At 43.2% G+C, this 19,597-nt stretch overlaps 1 protein-coding gene across 1 annotated transcript in view; it reads left to right on the forward strand.

Moving 5' to 3' along the window:
* syne2a (spectrin repeat containing, nuclear envelope 2a) overlaps window positions 1–19,597 on the forward strand; it is a 203,218-nt gene that overhangs the window by 168,368 nt on the left and 15,253 nt on the right. Inside the window, 2 exon segments of the mRNA XM_070435847.1 lie at window positions 6,086–6,244; window positions 9,553–9,719. Of these exon segments, the coding sequence (XP_070291948.1) occupies window positions 6,086–6,244; window positions 9,553–9,719 (326 nt within the window).

Genomic DNA, 19,597 nt, shown 5'->3' on the forward strand with positions numbered 1-19,597 from the left:
AATGGAGGGAAAAACTGACATGTGGCTGAATGGAATGCCACTACTAAAAATATTATTAGAAAATGTAATGTGTTTCTATTTCTGCTTAAAATTTAAGAGTTTGACATTACATAGTGTTGAACATTTGACATTTCCAGTACGCCCTTTTAATATCTCCTCAATAGTTATTTGCACATACTGTGTTTCAGGGGTTGAGGTTCTGAATGCCTCTAAGAGACATTAGTATTTGTGCTCTCATGTGGTATAATATTTTACTAATGATGTACAGTACATCTTTGTCAGTGAGAGAAAGATTTACTGTTTTTTTTTTGGGGGGGGGGGCAGGATTTAGTTTGATTGTTTTGAGACCTAATTGGATCCTGATACAAGCACATGGGCGTTTCGAACGCTGTGGTCAAATGGTCATTTACAGTTCTGTTGGGGTTTGTAACGGAATTTGTCTATTACTGATTGTAAGACGAAATGACCGCAACACATGAGTGATTTGAATGCCTCTGTTGGAGTTTGTAACTGAATTTGTCCGTTACTAACTGTAAGTTAAATTAGCATGCAGACTAGTTTTAACAACAGTGAATGGAGGTGTTTAGCTCTTTAGCTGAGCAGAGGTCAGTATTCCAAGCTACAGTTACATCTCCCTTTAAATCAAAAACAAACAGAGCATTTTTGTATAAATGCCTGTTAATGTTTTTTTCTGATGACTAACTTGTTGTTGGAGCAACAATGGTGCCCTCATGGTTCCAGGGACTGCCCCAACTTGCAACATGTTAGGGAAATTGTTGAAACTGGTGCACTTGTGGGGACACAGAGCTGGCAGCAGCCATTAGTTCTCCTTCAAAGATAGTGTTGCATTGCTATTATAAATAGGCTCAAGTGATAGTTCAGTCATTTTACATATTTAGACATTTGTTTCCTTACCTTGAAAGCAGTCTATGGGCAAGGAGTGACGTCAATCCACACTTTGGTTTTGTTTTACAATCCACTACAATAAGCAATATTAGCATTTTGAGATCAATTTCCGTATCTCCCCTTTAGCATGTATTACATTTAATGCCGAAATCATTAAAGATATTCAACCAATTAATTGAGTAATGCAATATTTTTAAGATGATAAGATGAGAGATGATTTGGTTTTGAAATGTAATACATCCTACACAGTGGAGATTTACATGGGGAATGGGTATTACATTAATAATTAAAAAACATGTGAGTAATGAAGCTATCTTTCAAATTGTGAATATTTAGCTGATATTAAGTTTTGGTACTGTATATCTACAGTATATTTTTGCCCATTACAGGCTTTCTGAAGTTGGGGATGTGCATATCATGCTTGTATGCTTCATAGAACCACAATGGAGCCCTTATATGACAGTGTGTCCCACATGACAGTGTCCCCACAACACATGGCGCTGTCCCCAGAAGGCTAACAGGTTGCAGGTGGAGCCAGTCACTGGAATGGCTGAGGGACAGATGGCCAGCCAGGGCTGTGGCCTGCCTGTGTTTCAGGAGACCGCCCCTGTCCCCTATTGTTGTGGTGGCAACGCAATTCCTCACAGGGCATGACAGGTCACAATAGAAACCGCTCCTAATGGAATATTAAGAATTTTAAGCCTCAATGGTAAGTTAAGTGAGAGAGAGCCACGCTCGTGAAAAAAAAATGAACAGGCAGTGAAATATTGGCAACCCAATGAACCAATGCCTGCCAGTTAAGCTCTTTGACCTCAAAACAATCAGCATCCCCTCCTTTGTGGAGTAATGGGAATATAATTTACACATTAAGCTCTCATTAGGAAAACGGACCATATTATTTTATGTAAAAAAAAGCTTGACTGTCTTGAGGCCTCGCTCAATTTACTTGATTATGGGGAGTCCCCCAGGGTTCTTGCATTTGCATTGCCTTATAGTGAACTGGTACACACAACGGTTGGGATCAATTCCATTTCAACTCAGTCAATTCACAAAGTACACTGAAATACATTTTCCTTGTTGCTTTTCAATGTACAATGAAATGTGTCAGAGGTCCACATTTCTGGAACAAGCCAACTTTATACAACTGGGTCAAACTTTCATTCGGCTGCTTTAATAGGAATAAGACTATGTACTGTAGGATATTTGTCCCCTGCCTTTCCACTTATATCTTCTGGTGGAACTAGATTATTCACAGAATGGAATGGACAGCAGGGAGGTTTTATAACAAGCACTTTTGGGCCTGTACAATTTTGCATTAGTAGCCAAAAGCACTCTTAAAGTAGCCCCCTTACTGATAGGCATCGATAGCATGGGAGCGTTAGAATACAGCTGAAAACCTTGCTCGCACAGTGATACAAAACCAATCCACTTGGATTGGCATTTTCAAAGTCCTTTGGCACTTCAGGGTATTATTTATGGGCTACTTTCAACAGACCTGCATTGTATGGTGTTATCTTTGAGTTATTTAGACTCAACCTCACTCACAGTGACGCAGGTATTCAGTTTAATAGTAACAAACATGGAGCGATACAAAACAAGAGAAGCGTCTGGACATGAAAACAGAAGCAATACTGCCTGATGAGTGAGGATACAGAGTGCTAGATAAAGGGGAAGTAATCAAGGTGGTGATGAAGTCCAGGCGTGCATTATGATGGGGCGCAGGTGTCCGTAATGATGGGTTGCCAGGACCGGTGGTTAGAAACCGGCGTCATGCACCAGAGTGGGAGTAGGTGTGACAGTACCCCCCGACGCACTACTCCAGCCACCGGACGATGCCGGGCCAGGAGGGTGGCTCCGAGGGCGAGGAGTGGGCCGGTCCGGACGGAGATGGTGGAAATATTGAATGATGTTGGGATCTAGAATGTCGTCCACCGGGACCCAACACCGCTCCTCTGGACCGTACTCCTCCCAGTCCACCAGGTACTGGAGCCAACCCCCACAACGTTGGGAGTCAGGAGGGGTGTTGTGGGGGATGGCATCCACCAAGGGACCATAAACCACCGGCCTGAGGGAAACATGAAAAGAGGGTGAGATCTGGTAGTTAGGGGGGAGCTGTAATCTATATGTCACGTCGTTGATCCTCCGGAGGACCTTGAACGGCCCCACGAACTGGGGGCTCAGACTTCTTACAGGGCAGGCAGAGTGAGAGGTTCCTGGTGGAGAGCCAGACACGATCACCAGGATGGAACACAGGACCCTAACTGTGGTGGCGATCCACATGCTCCTTCTGACAGTGCGCTGGAGCCTCACGTGGGCATCGTTCCAAAACTTTTCTGCATGCCTGAACCACTCATCCACTGCAGGAGCTTCAGTCTGGCTCGGGGTCCATGGCGCCAGGGCTGGCTGATATCCCAGAACACACTGGAAGAGAGTCAGCACAATGGGGGAGTGATGCACTGTAGGAATTCTGGGCGTACTCTGCCCAGAGAAAGAACCGTGCCCGTCCTGGCAGTGACTCCTCAGGAACCTCCCCAGTACCTGGTTCATCCTCTCAAACTTGTTAGACTGAGGCCGGTACCCAGAAGTGAGGCTTACTGTGACCCTCAGCTTCTCCATCAAGGCTTTCCATACCCATGGCGTGAATTGGGGGCCACGGTCGAAGACGATGTCCTCAGGAAGGCCATCGTGCCGGAAAWTCTGCTGGAATAGTGCCTCAGCGACCTGGAGAGGGGTAGGAAGACCAGAGGGATAAAAATGGCAGTAACAAAATCTATGGACAGATGGGACCAAGGGAAGCGGGAAGGGGAAGGAGTTTCCCTGCTGGAGTGTGCCGGGGAGATTGTTTGGGCACATATGGAGCATGAATTGACGGGTGACGTCCTGTGCTGACGTGGGCCACCAGTACTTCGGAGATGGATGAAATAGTGCACGTAATACCCGGGTGTCCAGCGGCGAAGGATGTGTATGCCCAGGTCAAGAACCGACCCCACACCTCCGTGGGGACGTAGATGCGCTCAGGAGGGCAGGTAGCAGGCGCGGGTTCCCTCTCCAGAGCCTGGCGGCTGTCCACATTTACGTCACAAAACACGGGGCCAATGATATGGGAGGATTGAATGGTGGCGTGGAGGGTAGTCACAGGACTCTCAACCGACGTGGAACCACAAGGTAAGGGAAAGCAGGTCTTCTGACATCCGGGTGCCCATGCAGTGGTTTTAATCCTCGACCAGGAGATGGTGGGGTAATACTGTTGGAGCCACGGGAGGCCGAGGATGATTTTGTGTACGGGACCTGTGGTAATGAGGAAGGGAAGGCTTTCCCAGTGCAAGGGCCCCACAGTGAGGGTGAGTGGTGCTGTGATGTGTGTGATAGTGCCGAATCCCAATGGTAGTTTATCCAAGGCTTGGACTGGAAAAGGAGAGGAGAGCAGATACGAGGTAATGTTCAGGGAGGAGACAAGGGCCTGGTCAATAAAATTCCCTGCGGCACCGGTGTTCACTAGAGCCGTAGAGACAACACCTGAGGGACAGCCCACCAGTGAAATGGAAACCAGGAAGTGTTTGGCGGAAAATGATGAAGAAATACTCACGCCTACCCTGGGAGACGAATGATCATGGGGCCGGCCCTCTGTCCCAGTGGACTTTGGGTTGGGACACCCCGGACACTGCAGGAGCTGGTGCCCGAAGAAGGTTGTACAGGCTGATGGCCATTGATGTGTGCTTTCCAAGCAAAGGTTATCATCCCGGCATTCCAACTCCGTCTGGACCTCCTTGCGCAGTCCTCTTCGGAATAGGGTGCGTAGCGCTGGCTTATTCCATCTGCTGGAGGCTGGCASAGTCCGGAAGATGAGGGTGTACTCCGCAGCGGTCTGGGCACCACCCCCCGGGCAGCAGGGAAATTACTGTGGCAACCTTGGACCTCTCGTTGGGCGAAATAGAGGGAGCACTGGAGTAGGAAGTCACAGCATTTGGATGGAGTCCAGTCATATTTGTCCAGGAGGAACAGTTGGGCATCGCTGACCAGGGTGGACTGCTGTGTAGGATGGGGGACTGGCTCGCTGGGACGACTCTTGGTAGAAGGCCCTTCGTTAGTTGGAGGTTAACTCTCTCGGGTGGTGTCGAGGCAGTGGAGGACGCGGAGGATCTCGTCTATAGCCGCACCCAGTTGCGCCAGCTGATCGTGGTGTTGGAGTAGATGTCCCTGTTAGTCGATCATCTGGTAGATGTCTTCCTCTTCTGCTGCTTCCATATTTTGAGGCAGTATTCTGTAACAGAGATGCAGGGAGTCAGGAAGCAGGTGCAGTGGTGAGTTTAATAATAACCAACATGGAGCAATACTCCCGTGTAGGATGCGACGCGTCTGGACATGAAAACAGAACCAATACTGCCTGATGAGTGAGGGTACAAAGTGCTAGATAAAGTGGAAGTAATCAAGGTGGTGATGAAGTCCAGGTGTGCATGATGATGGGGTGCAGGTGTGCATAATGATGGTTTCCAAGACCGGTTGTTAGTAAACCGGCGACAGGTGTAGCAGGAGCGGGAGTAGGCGTGACACAGTTAGTTGACAGTGCCTGTTTTTGTGTTAAATGTGGCCAACTTCTCAGGTTTTTCTGTTATGGTCTGGGTGTTGAAGTAACTTGACAAAATATTGCATTTTGGACCTGAGATCTGTTTTTTGTCAATCAGAATAACATTACTGAAGGTATTATTTAACTTAACTTTCAGTTAACGCTGTTAAAGTGGCTAAAATTATTAATTTAAATTGAGGTGGCCATATAGTTCCAGACTGGAGGGGCAAGACCTAGCTTGAGTTTCTGTTCTGATCTGTTTGTGCTATCATGTCAACTCCCTCATTGTCATGCCATGTTTGCAAATGATTAGGCGAAAGGACAAACAGATCTGGGACCAGGCTAGGAAAGACCCCCATCACAATGTTTTTTCCGCATCTGATTGTCAATCCCTTCCCCTGTTAGTCTATCAAGCAAAATCCAGTCCTTGAGGATCGCACTTAACGTAGGTTTCCGTTCCTCCCTTGAACTCAATTGCAAAGCGCAAAATCCAGCAGGCACTGGGAATTGAGTTTGACACCCTGTCAAGAAASCTAATACATGAATGCATGGTACATTCCAGTGTTTCACATGTGGCAACATATACTCACCCTCCCCCCTCCCTTCTCTTCTCAGGTATCCCTACGCAGGCAGGAGATCGCCGACCGGCTCAGTGCCTGGACCATCTTCAATGACAAGAACAAGGAGCTGTGCGACTGGCTGACCCAGATGGAGAACAAGGTGTCGCACAGCGGAGACCTCAGCCTCGAGGAGATGGTGGAGAAACTGAAGAAGGTAACTGGGGTACAGTGCACATTTTAGGACATATCCTCCGATGCCTTACGTGTAAACCGTATATAAAATTGTCACTTACAATTGGCGACATAGTGGCAAACATTTTTGGGAAAATGCTTTATGCTGGTTGAGTTGACTTACAACGTAAAAAACGAATGCTAACATTGCCAATTTAGTTTTGTGTAATTGCTTTTTACAATGTAAAAAGGCACATAGAGGGTGTTTTTGCTCCACTACAATCCTGGTCACAACCCATTCTTTCAAGTAAAAAATAACTGTCTTCTCAAACTGAAAGAAAGCATGTTTGGAATGGATACGCAGTATACCTTACCTTGCAGACCATGCTGGGTCCATAGAATTATACACAGATGTAGGATCTTAATTAGGTCACCCTGTTGCTGAAGAACTTTCCTGTAATGCAGGAAATGTAAAGCTTGTAGTGTATTTGAGGTCTAAAAAGGCTTCTGAAGATTGTAATTTCCACTTTGAAATTTCAGACTTGATTTTCCCTTCTGAAAAATGTATCAACCTCTACAAAATGTTCAATTAAAGGACAATTCCGCCAATTTATAAAAAGTAATTACGCTGTTAGTATATGTGTACTATTTTAAGATTTGATACACATTTTGATGTTTTATCATTTTTGTTASTCATGCTGCACGATTCATTGTTTTTGTCATTTTGAAGCTTCTGTATTGCGCTCGTCTACAGCATACTATGATTCCCAGGGTGCATTTAATCTCTCATGATGCAATTCTAAGCATGCAGTTACTGTAGCTTAGCTAGCTGGATATTTCAAGCCCAGAAGAAGCTTAGTCTAAATACGTAGAGAGGTTGATAGTTAAGCAACAAAACCGAGGCGTGCTCAAATATGTGGTAAAACAGACAGGGTTGGCTTAGATTGTTGATAACATGTTAACTACAGTATATTTCATTCCCAATGTATATTGAATGTATATTGAAAACATAAAGTTGCACAAAGAGCACTTGTGTCTCAAATATGTCATTACCGTTGTTGGTTAGCTAACACATTTTAGACATCAGTCAATGTATCACTCAACTCCCTCTTACCTACTACCTCAAAACAAGACATATTAAGAACAAGATCAAACAAGTTGAAACGAGCCACTTACAATTTACCATGTGGCAGTTTCTTGTCATTGTTGCTATCTGACCATCCAGAACAGAAACAACACACATCCATCTGCACCTTTTGAAGCGCGCACATAATTTTCGTGASGTTGTCAGCTAACCCTTTTATTGCTTATGGCACAAGTTATGAGTGCATTTCACATTACTTTTTGGTTGTAAATATATTTTAATGCTTGCATGAATGTCATGCTGTGAATATATGTTCATATCAATAACCAGGTTTCCATCCAACCTTTTTATGCGAGTAAAGTGCATGTCGGATAAAACATTTTTATGACAGGCCTGATGGAAACAGAAAATTGATGGACGCTTCTCCCACTCTGTCACGGATGCCATGGTGGCCCTTAGTTTGAAGATGTAATCCAGAGACAGGTGTTTTATACAACAGCCTTCTGTGTGTTATCTTGTCGACTCCCTCTGCATATTTGCAATCAAACGGCAGAATTTGTTCCATCTCCTTAGCTATCGTACTCTAATTCCACCGAGCATTCCACTGATTTCAAAACTTGGTAGTCCAGAAAGTGGAGAACAACACTTTTGTAGTTCCACTACGTGATATCTTTTTTTTTTAAGTCTCGTTAGAGAAGACTACCTACACATACTGACCAGCTCATGTTATAGACAGAAGCGTGCTACAGTACATGGCAGACCAATCCATTATCTCAGCCAATCATGGCTAGTTGGAAGGTTCCTGGCTTTTTCCGTGGCTAAACAAACTATGTTCATAATTTAACAATTTTATTCATATTTACAGATGGCATACAAGATTGTTATTAAGACACATGAAAGTGACACAGAATGCATTTCTGCCCAAAATGTTTACTTTCAAAGGCCTCTCCTGTGAAGTAGTGACTCGCGACACACGCCTAGTTTCCTGAAACGAGTCACATATAGCAGGGAGTTCCAATATAATCATAAAACTACAGACAGGTTATATAGATTGCTGAAAATGACTATCCAGCATTTATTGTATTAGTCATCTCAGTGAACATATTTGAAAACATGACAGAGGTGCAATTTCTGGTTTTGCTCATCAATAAACAGTCAACAGACATGACATCATAAAATTACTCTAAAACTGTGTAGGACATCACTAAATACTTCATAATAACAACTCGAATGTTAAGTGGYGGAGTTGTCCTTTTATTATAATCCACATTAATTAGCATTTGCTATTGCTGCAGGATTATTTTCCCACTGTAGCAAATGGGCTCAAATTAAGAWCCTACATCTGTCTGGCTGTGTCTTTAGTGGCTATTGATCTGAATGGTCTTGATTGGTATGGTAAACAGTGCAGTGAAAATCTCTGTAGATTCAGACCCAATCCTGGTTAGATAGATTAACCTTTTAATCTCTGGTGGTTACATAACCACTAGAGCCCCAGCTCACACACACAGTGTAGCCCAGACGATAGAGGTAATGTGGGTGTTCATCTGAGGGAGTCTGCCAGGTGTCCTCAGGCCAGGTGACTGGACTGGGGAAAGGAGTCCCTGTGGACCTCCCTCATCTTGGTACAATCCACTCCTCTTATGAGAATCACACCCAGTCACTCTCCCACATTTTCTACCTGTATTATGCACGTTTGTGATATTATATATCACATGCTTGGTTCCATAATTAGAGCGGTAATCCTACAAAGTGTACAATTTCTGATAGAAACGTGGATAGACAAAGTAAACGGGTTTACATACCATATTTTACTGTATGTAAGGCAGAATGGGTACATGAGGATTTGGCCAACCCCTTTCTTCCTGTACAGTACAACAATGGCCCTTTCTATTGAATTTAACCTAGATAACGCCTAATTTTCTCTCTCATCATCGACGGTAGTCATTTAGTACACAGGGTGTGTTCATGTTTTTGATGTGGTGTGAGAATCAATAAATCAATTCAACGCTTGAAATAGAAAGTGATCTTTGTTTAGCAGCATTGTAGCAGCAGCATTTAGCATTGTGAGAAGAAGTTGTCATCGACCCCCCCCCCCCCCCCTCTATCTGTTGTAAATACGTATTTGAAATGCACTTGATGTAGCTGAAAGTACATTATTTGAAATATGTATTTGACCCAGGTTTAGTAGTCTGCTCCCTCTCCTTGAAAGCAAAAGACAGATTTTGGGGATCTGAAAAGAAATCTATTATTCTTTATCTTCTTCATAGGACTGTATGGAGGAGATCAACCTGTTCAGTGAGAACAAAAGCCACCTCAAGCAGCTGGGGGAGCAGCTGATGCTGGCCAGTGACCAGGCCAAGCAGGCCCAGCTCCACGGCACCTTGAGGGACGCCAGGGACCGTTGGCAGCACCTCTTCCACCACATAGAGGCCAGGTGAGGCTAGCACATTTAAAAACTGGGCTCAGGTTTTTTWAAATTGTTTTCCAATGACAGAGACAGTATGAAATGAAGGGGAGACGGAGAGAAGAGCCGGGATTCATACCCACACAGGCTACTGCTACTAGCGGAAGGTAGCCTAAGCGGTTAGAGTGTTGGTCCCGGAATGGAAAGGTCTCTAGTTTGAATCCCCTAGCCAACAAGGTGAAAAATCTGTCTATGTGCCCTTGAGCAACGCTCCAGGTTTGCCGTTGATAATGACTCACCCTGGCTGCGACCCCACTCTCAGGGAGAGTTGGGATATGCAAGAAACATATTTAGGACAAATATAAGCACCCACCAAATTATTGCTTCTATTACTAGGCCTACTACTACTGCTTCTACTACAATACTACCACCACTAGCACTACTACTACTTCTACTACTACTACAACCACAATCGTAAGGGATACAGAAGCTGCAACAAGACAACAAGCGACTTCATATCCTTCCTTGTCTCAGTTTGGTGGGTGAACCTTTCTTTTATTCAACCTCCCGTCTGTCTGCCAGGTCAGGTGCCACCGTGGCCGAATGTTGACAGTTGCTTTGTGCTCTTCAGGAGGCCAATTATTATTTTTTTTTAAACAAAATTGTATTTGTCACGTACACAGTTTACAGCATTTATAAATGGTGCAGTGAAATGCTTGCGTGGTAGCTCCCTCAATATTGCAGTACAATAATCAATATCCATAATAAAAGGCCAAATGAAAAATAAAAAATATCAAGTAATTAGAAGGTAGTATGCAAAGTAGTAACTGATATGTATGATTATGAATGTGCTATGTCAAGTATGACTGTATTTACAAACATAAATTGAATAGTGACTAGGTCGCGCAGTTAAATAAATAGTATAAATAGAGCAACAGCAATGACAGTATGTGTGTGTATGTGTGTGCGCGCTTGTGTGTAAGGTTTTCATGTATGGAGAGTCAGTGTTGCAAATAGTTTCTAGCTGCAGATAGTCTTTAACATGTAAATAGTCTCTAAGCCTGTTGGTCTGAGACCCGATGCTCCGATACCACAGCGCTCAGCTTGTCTGGGTGACAGACACCACAGACACAACGGATGGCACATTGTTCATAGTGAGTGCTGTGAGTGTTGTTCACAGTGGCAACATCGTTTAGCACTACGGCTAGTCAGCTTTTATGCTAACCGGATAACAGATGCTGACAGGGGGTCCAGGCTATCGTTAGCGCCAGTAGGCTGTAGTGCTGTTTCCTATTGTTTAGCCCCCACCACGTCACGGCTAATGCGGGGCGACAGAACCCCCACCCCCTTCTCCTCCCACTCCAACTTGCTTTGGTCCCCTCCACTCTTGGGCTGACCAAGGGGGACTCGAAGGCAGACATAAGGCCATATGGTACAGTCCTAGACTTTTAGGGGGGCCATACACGCTAAATCCCCTCTGATTCCAAGACTGTCCATCTGTCTTTGGATACGCACGGTGGCTGGCTATGTAGACAGTAGATGATAATGACTATAACAAAAGTGATTGTACAGCAGCTGCAAAGCTGAAGGAACATTGGTGAACTACAGGGTACAGTGTGAGTTACTTTAAAGTTTGTGCCATAGTGGGTCCTTGACTATTCTTTGGGGGTGGGCCATCACCACTCCTGACACCTACAGTGGGGAGAACAAGTATTTGATACACTGCCGATTTTGCAGGTTTTCCTACTTACAAAGCATGTAGAGGTCTGTAATTTTTATCATAGGTACACTTCAACTGTGAGATACGGAATCTAAAACAACAATCCAGAAAATCACATTGAATGATTTTTAAGTAATTAATTTGCATTTTATTGCATGACATAAGTATTTGATCACCTACCAACCAGTAAGAATTCCAGCTCTCACAGACCTGTTCGTTTTTCTTTAAGAAGCCCTCCTGTTCTCCACTCATTACCTGTATTAACTACACCTGTTAGAACTCGTTACCTGTATGAAAGACACCTGTCCACACACTCAATCAAAGTGGGAAACAAAGGCTGAGCGTTGCTAGGTTGAAACAGGTATGACACGTGCCCAGTGGCCCTGACCTTCAGGGGTCCCCCATTTGATTTTGTTAGTCACTTACTCAGATATCATATTAACATGTCATAAATCATGGCAAAATGAGTAGAATTGCAGGAAATKAGCTGTAAAACTGCAAAACAAAATTGTTCTGTAACGCAGACTTATTTCTTTACCTTATGTTAATACAATACTTTTCTGCTAACAGATCCCTCTGTAAGTATTCAATTATAGTTTTTAATCCGGGTGCTGAGTTAATGAGAGTTAATGTGTAGCGGCTAATTTATTGCTAATAGGCTATGTGTTTGTAGATTGACTGAGGTGAATTAAGCTAAAGCTGGGGTCATTTTTGCTTGTTTTTGTTGTTCTCCAAACACCATTTTAGAGTTTTTAAATGGTATAGAAATGCAGTAAATGAGCTTCAACTTTCTTAAAATGTCCTGACCTCCAGACCTCAATAAAACTCAGACCCTCGCTACGGCCCTGAGAGCATTGTTTGCTAAGCTAAAGGTTAAGCTTGGAGTAGCATGACATTGTTCTTGCTACTGGTCTATGAACAGGTTTGCGTGTTGTTGTGTTTTTACTTTGATGATTAAGGTTAGGGTTTGGGGAGGGTGAGCTGATCCTACATCTGTTCTTAATACATCTTGTACCCGGACCATTATAAGTTCAGGAAGTCACTCCTACACTCTCTAAAAGTCTCAGGCGAGACGTGTGTGGTGACCATTGTTACTATATAACTGTAACCTCTATAGAGCCTTGTCTCCAAGCGACTTGAACACCACCCCCCCCCCCCCACCCCCCGTAGCGACGGTCACTTTGTTTGCCTTGCTTTTTTCTCCCTTTCCCTTAATGTTCTCTCTCTCCATACCTCTTCACACGTTCTTTGTCCCTCTATCCATCCTTCTCTTCCTATACACTGGCTCAGCATGGAGGCTTGCTCTGGGGCTCAGTGTCTTTTGTGTGGCCCAGTGTCACTACTCTTTGTTGGGCTGTCAGATTTTGCGAGAGGTGTGGGAGGGAATGTGGGTCTCATGGTTCGTTTAGTTTGGTTTGGTATAATTTTGATTAGTTTAGTGTGGTTTACTTTAGTTTTGTTTGGGCTCAGTTTGGTTTAGTTTAGTGCTTGGTTAAGTTTAGTTTAGTTTTGTTACATGTATACTGTATATTAACAGTTTAAAGCTGAATTGCAGTACAATACATACAAGCAATACAATACATATAAGTTGCACTGCTGCGAGCTGCACATTCTTCTGGKCACCTCAATCAAAACCTCCTATTTTCTGGTCAGATAAAACCTGTTAAACAGTATAATGCATTATCCTCATGATTCCTGTAATAAAAGTGTCTACCTGATGCTGTGCCTGCCTGTTTCACAGAGGCCAGCTGCTGTAGTGAGCCTCTCACGCTCTCTCTCCCCCCTCGTGTGCCCCTCGTGATTGTATAACATTTCAAAATGTAATGCAGGACAAAAAATACTTTGGAAGCAACTAGTTGTCCATATCAAAGAGAGTAGAGTCTCAGCTTTCTATAGGTATAATTTTATTTCTCAACGATCATTATTGCGCTCAAGGGACACTGTTTTACAAACAATATATCTGATGTCTTTGAACTACGAAGGGTACGAAATTGTGCATCAGCCATCGTAAGTGCACTGATAGCAACGTTTTGTTAGGACATTATATTTACTATTATATTAATACATTAGCAGTAGATATTATATTTAGTTAGCTATCTAGCTAATGTGTTTTGAGGTGGTTCCTCAGGTGGTGAATTAGGTCTTTATTTAAGTGATAATGCCTGAGAAGCCGGTGTTGAGGATATATTTGCATGGGCCGGCAAACCGTGCCAWTATATCCTCCAAACACCGGCTTCATACAATGGGTTACCAACATATTCAAATATTTTCATTTAAAATGTTCTTTTGAATAATTTATTCATACTATTTCATCCTTCCACAAGATATAGTCCCGACACAAATCTAGGGTTGCTACCCAAGCCGGCTGATCATTCGTTCTATCGGTTTGGTTGCCAGAGACACGACCCAGTCGTTCAGTCTTTTGTTCGTTCTAAATGTTCCATTGCCATACTGGCTGGCAACATTCTTATCTCTTGCTTGCTAGCTAGCCAACTACATCGAACTTACAGTCATGTCAAACAGTGCAGCCAGAATAACAGCAAAGTAGCTACATTTGTGTTTGTTGAAGCTGTTTTCTAGTGACATCTACAGTATTTGGATACATCCATAACAATGAGCTAATGAGCCTCCCGGGTGGCGCAGTGATCTAAGGCACTGCATCACAGTGCTAGCAGTGCCACCAGAAATTCTGGGTTCGAGCCCAGGCTCTGTCACAGCCGGCCGCGACCGGGAGGCCCATGGGGCGGCGCACAATTGGCCCAGTGTTGTCCGGATTGGGGAGGGTTTGGCCGGCAGGGATATCCTTGTCTCATCGCGGACTAGCAACTCCTGTGTCGGGCCGGGCGCAGTGCACGCTGACCAGGTCGCCAGGTKTACGGTGTTTCCTCTGACACATTGGTGCGGCTGGCTTCCGGGCTGGATGCGCGCTGTGTTAAGAAGCAGTGCGGTTGGGTTGTGTTTCGGAGGACGCATGGCTCTCGACCTTCGCCTCTCCCGAGTCCGTACGGGAGTTGCAGCGATGAGACAAGACTGTAACTACTACCAATTGGATACCACGAAATTGGGGAGAAAGAAGGGGTAAAATATATATATATWTTTTTTAACAATGAGCTAATGATATGCGATTTCGCCTGGCATAGAAAATGTGCTATCTTGTTAGTAACACAATCACCTCAAACTGAAGTTGGAAAGACAGCAAACTAGCTGCACTTTGTTTCGTTTTACCTGTTTTCTATTGATAGKTTTTTGTAWAWATCCATAAAAATTATGCTGATTCATGATTTCGACTGGCTGAGAAAAGCTGCCTGCCTGTCTGTCTCATCCCGACTCCCAACACGTTCATTACTATGGGACAGCTGGAGATCAAATTTGAACAATAAAACWATGGTGCAAATGCCAGAGCGACCGAGAGCAAGGTTTATACAAATCTCTGCTGTTGAAAACTAAATGTTAGTCTGAAAGAAATTTGAGATAATGTCTAAATACTTTTTATAGTGGAGCTCAAGTTTATAGATTGCATGGCTGGGCTGATGAGAGTGGATTGCGCAGCCAGATGGAACAGAGTAAATAGGCATTTTAACTTCATAGATTTAGCCAGTGTTAACTTGTGGAATTGACATCGGCTGGAATGCGGTTTTAACCAATCAGCATTCAGGATTAGAACCACCCGTTGTATAAATAATATTAGTGCACATAAAGATGAAGGCATTTATCTCTGTTGAACAAAGAAATCTGAACATTCTGGAGCCCTATTTTACCAGTAAAATAGAACAAAGATAGCCTAATTGTCAACACAAAATTAAGTTGCATATCAAAATATTTTGAATCATGCATTCCTGCTTGGACATGTTAGATGTAATAACTTATTTATTGAATACTATCTCAGTGAAAGCATTGTGAATGACTTTATAAAATTATGACTAAAATGTATTCTGTTGTGTGACGCTGCAACAAAAACAATTGTGGGTTGCCACCAAATCATTGCCTGGTGCCACCAGGGAGGAAATGTTTGTCTGGAGCCCTGATTTAGTATATATGTAGCATTTATGAGTTTTATCTGCTATATATGGAATGAGAAAGCCACATTATAGACTTCACTTTTTTGTTAGCTAATTTATGAGATACTGAATATTGACTTTCTCTTAATGCAAAGATAAGTGGCACACATGATGCACGTACACACAAACACTTAAACACACACACACACACACACACACACACACACACACACACACACACACACACACACACACACACACACACACACTCACTTTCACTATTAACGAAAACTCTCCCTCAAGTAGAAGACAGTATTGAGTGCTACCAGGGGGTTAGCAGAAGGATCTAACCTGCACACACTTAGGCTTATTTTTCTCTAAAGAGCAGCTTTTTGTAATCAAATGTAGTCATGGCAACATTTTCTGTGTTCTGTGTTGCTCAGTTGCCATGGTGACATTTGAAGGGCCAGGGGACACCTGGGAAAAAAGTGGGGGGCGCAGGGTAATAGTCGCCTGGGTACCAGTCTCTTTAGCTAATCCACTCCCTGTACTCCATATCATGTGCCAAAGAGACTGGCCTTTCTGCCGTCTTCAAATATGAACATTCTATCATTAATGATCTTGATGAGAATGGAGGATTTGATCCTGATTCGCTCACCCTCACAACTATCCTCCAATCACATTTATTATGCAAATATTGGAACTATAATTTTTTCTCTCCACAGAACTCTTGGCATCCCTTTACTAAGTAACTGTTTGTCTGTCCAGACGAAACCAGTCTGTCAAAAGTTGCTAGCTCACATCTAAATTGCCTAACTAAATAGCTACATACTGCAATTCCAACCACACAACCACATCTTAACTTAGTTTAGATTTTAAGGCTCAAAATACAACAACTTGCCGAGCTAACAGCTGAATGTTTCCAATCTGTTTTCGAGGCTCAACATGTTGTCATGGAAAATAATAATGTTATTTCCAACAACCATTGAGCAACTCTGCCTTAAATCCAGCGCATATTGAACATTGAGATCGAGGAGACTGGCCTTTCGATAATGACAAGGAGTGGAATGTAAAGAGACTGGTACTCAGACTATGGTAGTAGTGGCTATAGGAGTTTATAGTATACAATGCTATTTAAAAAATGTATTATTTAAGAACAAGTTAACTACTGACTTTCAGCATGCATATAAGGAAGGACAGTCAACTTGTACTGCATTGACTTCGATGACTGATGATTGGCTAAAATAAATGTATAATAAGATGATAGTTGGAGCTGTATTGTTAGTTTTCAGTGCAGCCTTTGATGTTATTGATCATAATTTGTTATTGAAAAAACTTGCTTGTTATGACTTTGAATCACCTGCCATCACATGGTTGGAGAGTTACATATCAAATAGAACTCAGAGACTATTCTTCAATGGAAGCTTCTCTAACATCAGATATGTACACAGCGGTATCCCACAGGGCAGTTGCCTTTTTTCACACAGTTTCCTGTGTGTATTAAGAATGGTCCATCACCCAAAGGCATTATGTGTGTCACGTCCTGACCATAGAAAGCTTTTATTTTCTATGGTAGAGTAGGTCAGGGCGTGACTGGGGGGTTGTTCTAGTTTATATTTTCTATGTGGGGYTCTAGGTTGATTTTCTATGTTGGTGATTTATATGATTCCCAATTAGAGGCAGCTGGTTATTGTTGTCTCTAATTGGGGATCATACTTAAATAGCATTTTTTTCCACCTGTGGGTGATGGGATATTGTTTATGTTTAGTTGCCTGTTAGCACTGCATTGTCGTCACAGTTCGTTTATTCTTTATTTGTTTTGTATTTGCTTAAGTTTCACTTTATTCATTAAAAGTATGTGGAACTCAAAGTACGCTGCGTCACGAACATCGTGACAATGTGCCAGTATAGAATTCAACCAATGTCAGATTGATGATCTAAGGAAAGAGAACACGGTGCTGAAAGGTATTGTTGGACTCTTTAAATAATGGCACCGGAGAGGATTGGTCCTGTTTTATTGGCTCTTAAGCAACCGTGCAATTTTTTTTCACATTGTTTATAACTTATTTTGTACATAATGTTGCTGCTACCGTCTCTTATGACCGAAAAGAGCTTCTGGACATCAGAACAGTGATTACTCACCTTGAATTGGATTAATAATTTTTCTTTAATGAGTCGGAGGAGAGGGATTTATTCCAAACGCTCAAATAGGCCCTCATCCCCGTCATTCTCTGGAGAAAGAAAATGAGATTTCGCGGAAGATCGGGGTGCCTTGTGAGGATCAGGCGATGAGTGGCTAATCTGCCKTTGCCATCCGTACTTTGCTTACAATTGCTGGAAAATAAATGGGACGAACTAAAAGCACATATATCCTACCAACGGGACGTTAAAAACTGTAATATCTTATGTTTCACAGAGTCGTGGCTGAACGACGACATTAATAACATACAGCTGGCGGGTTATATGCTTTCGGCAGGATAGAACAGCAGCCTCTGGTAAGACAAGGGGTGGGGGTCTATATATATTTATAAACAACAGCTGGTGCACGATATCTAAGGAAATCTCAAGGTTTTGCTCGCCTGAGGTAGAGTATCTCATGATAAGCTGTAGACCACGCTATCTACCTAAGGAGTTTTCATCTGTATTTTTCGTTGCTGTCTACATACCACCACAGACCGATGCTGGCACTAAGACCGCACTGAATGAGCTGTATACCGCTATAAGCAAACAGGAAAATGCTCATCCAGAGGCGGTGTTCCTAGTGGCCAGGGACTTTAATGCAGGGAAACTTAAATCAGTTTTACCTAATTTCTATCAACATGTTAAATGTGCAACCAGAGGGAAAAAAACTGTAGACCACCTTTACTCCACACACAGAGACGCGTACAAAGCTCTCCGTCGCCCTCCATTTGGCAAATCTTACCATAATTATATCCTCCTGATTCCTGCTCACAAGCAAAAATTAAAGCAGGAAGCACCAGTGACTCGGTCAATAAAAAAGTGGTCAGATGAAGCAGATGCTAAACTACAGGACTGTTTTGCTAGCACAGACTGGAATATGTTCCGGGATTCTTCCGATGGTATTGAGGAGTACACCACATCAGTCACTGACTTCATCAATAAGTGCATCGATGACGTCATTCCCACAGTGACTGTACGTACATACCCCAACCAGAAGCCATGGATTACAGGCAATATCCGCTAAAGGGTAGAGCTGCCGATTTCAAGAAGTGGGACTCTAACCCGGAAGCTTATAAGAAATCCCACTATGCCCTCTGACGAACCATCAAACAGGCAAACATCAATACAGGACTAAGATCAAATCGTACTACACCAGCTCCGATGCTCGTCGGATGTGGGAGGGCTTGCAAACTATTACAGACTACAAAGGGAAGCACATCCGAGAGCTGCCCAGTGACACAAGCCTACCAGACGACCTAAATAACTTCTATGCTCGCTTCGAGGCAAGAAACACTGAAACATGCATGAGAGCATCAGCTGTTCTGGACGACTGTGTGATCATGCTCTCCGCAGCCGATGTGAGTAAGACCTTTAAACAGGACAACATTAACAAGGCCGCAGGGCCAGACGGATTACCAGGATTTGTACTCCGAGCATGCGCTGACCAACTGGCAAGTGTCTTCACTGACATTTTCAACCTATCCCAGTCTGAGTCTGTAATACCAACATGTTTCAAGCAGACCACCATAGTCCCTGTGCCCAAGAACACTAAGGTAACCTGCCTAGGTGACTACCGACCCGTAGCACTCACGTCTGTAGCCATGAAGTGCTTTGAAAGGCTGGTTATGGCTCACATCAACACCATTATCCCAGAATACCTAGACCCACTCCAATTTGCATACAGATCCACAGATGATCCCTTTCACACCTGGACAAAATAAACACCTATGTGAGAATGCTATTCGTTGACTACAGCTCAGCGTTCAGCACCATAGTGCCCTCAAAGCTCATCACTAAGCTAAGGACACTGGGACTTAACACCTCCCTCTCAGTAAATACTAGGAATAGATTGTCCACCATCTGTGTTATCCAGACAGAAAAGAGAAATTAGCAAAATAACATTTTTATTTAGAGCAATAAAGAAATATAATAATTTATCAGAGCAAACCAGAATCCTTTCAATATATAAATTCAAACAATACTTTAGAACCATTTAAATATAATAAATT

This window comes from Salvelinus sp. IW2-2015, linkage group LG28, assembly GCF_002910315.2.
Source record: "Salvelinus sp. IW2-2015 linkage group LG28, ASM291031v2, whole genome shotgun sequence".
Lineage (NCBI taxonomy): Eukaryota > Metazoa > Chordata > Actinopteri > Salmoniformes > Salmonidae > Salvelinus > Salvelinus sp. IW2-2015.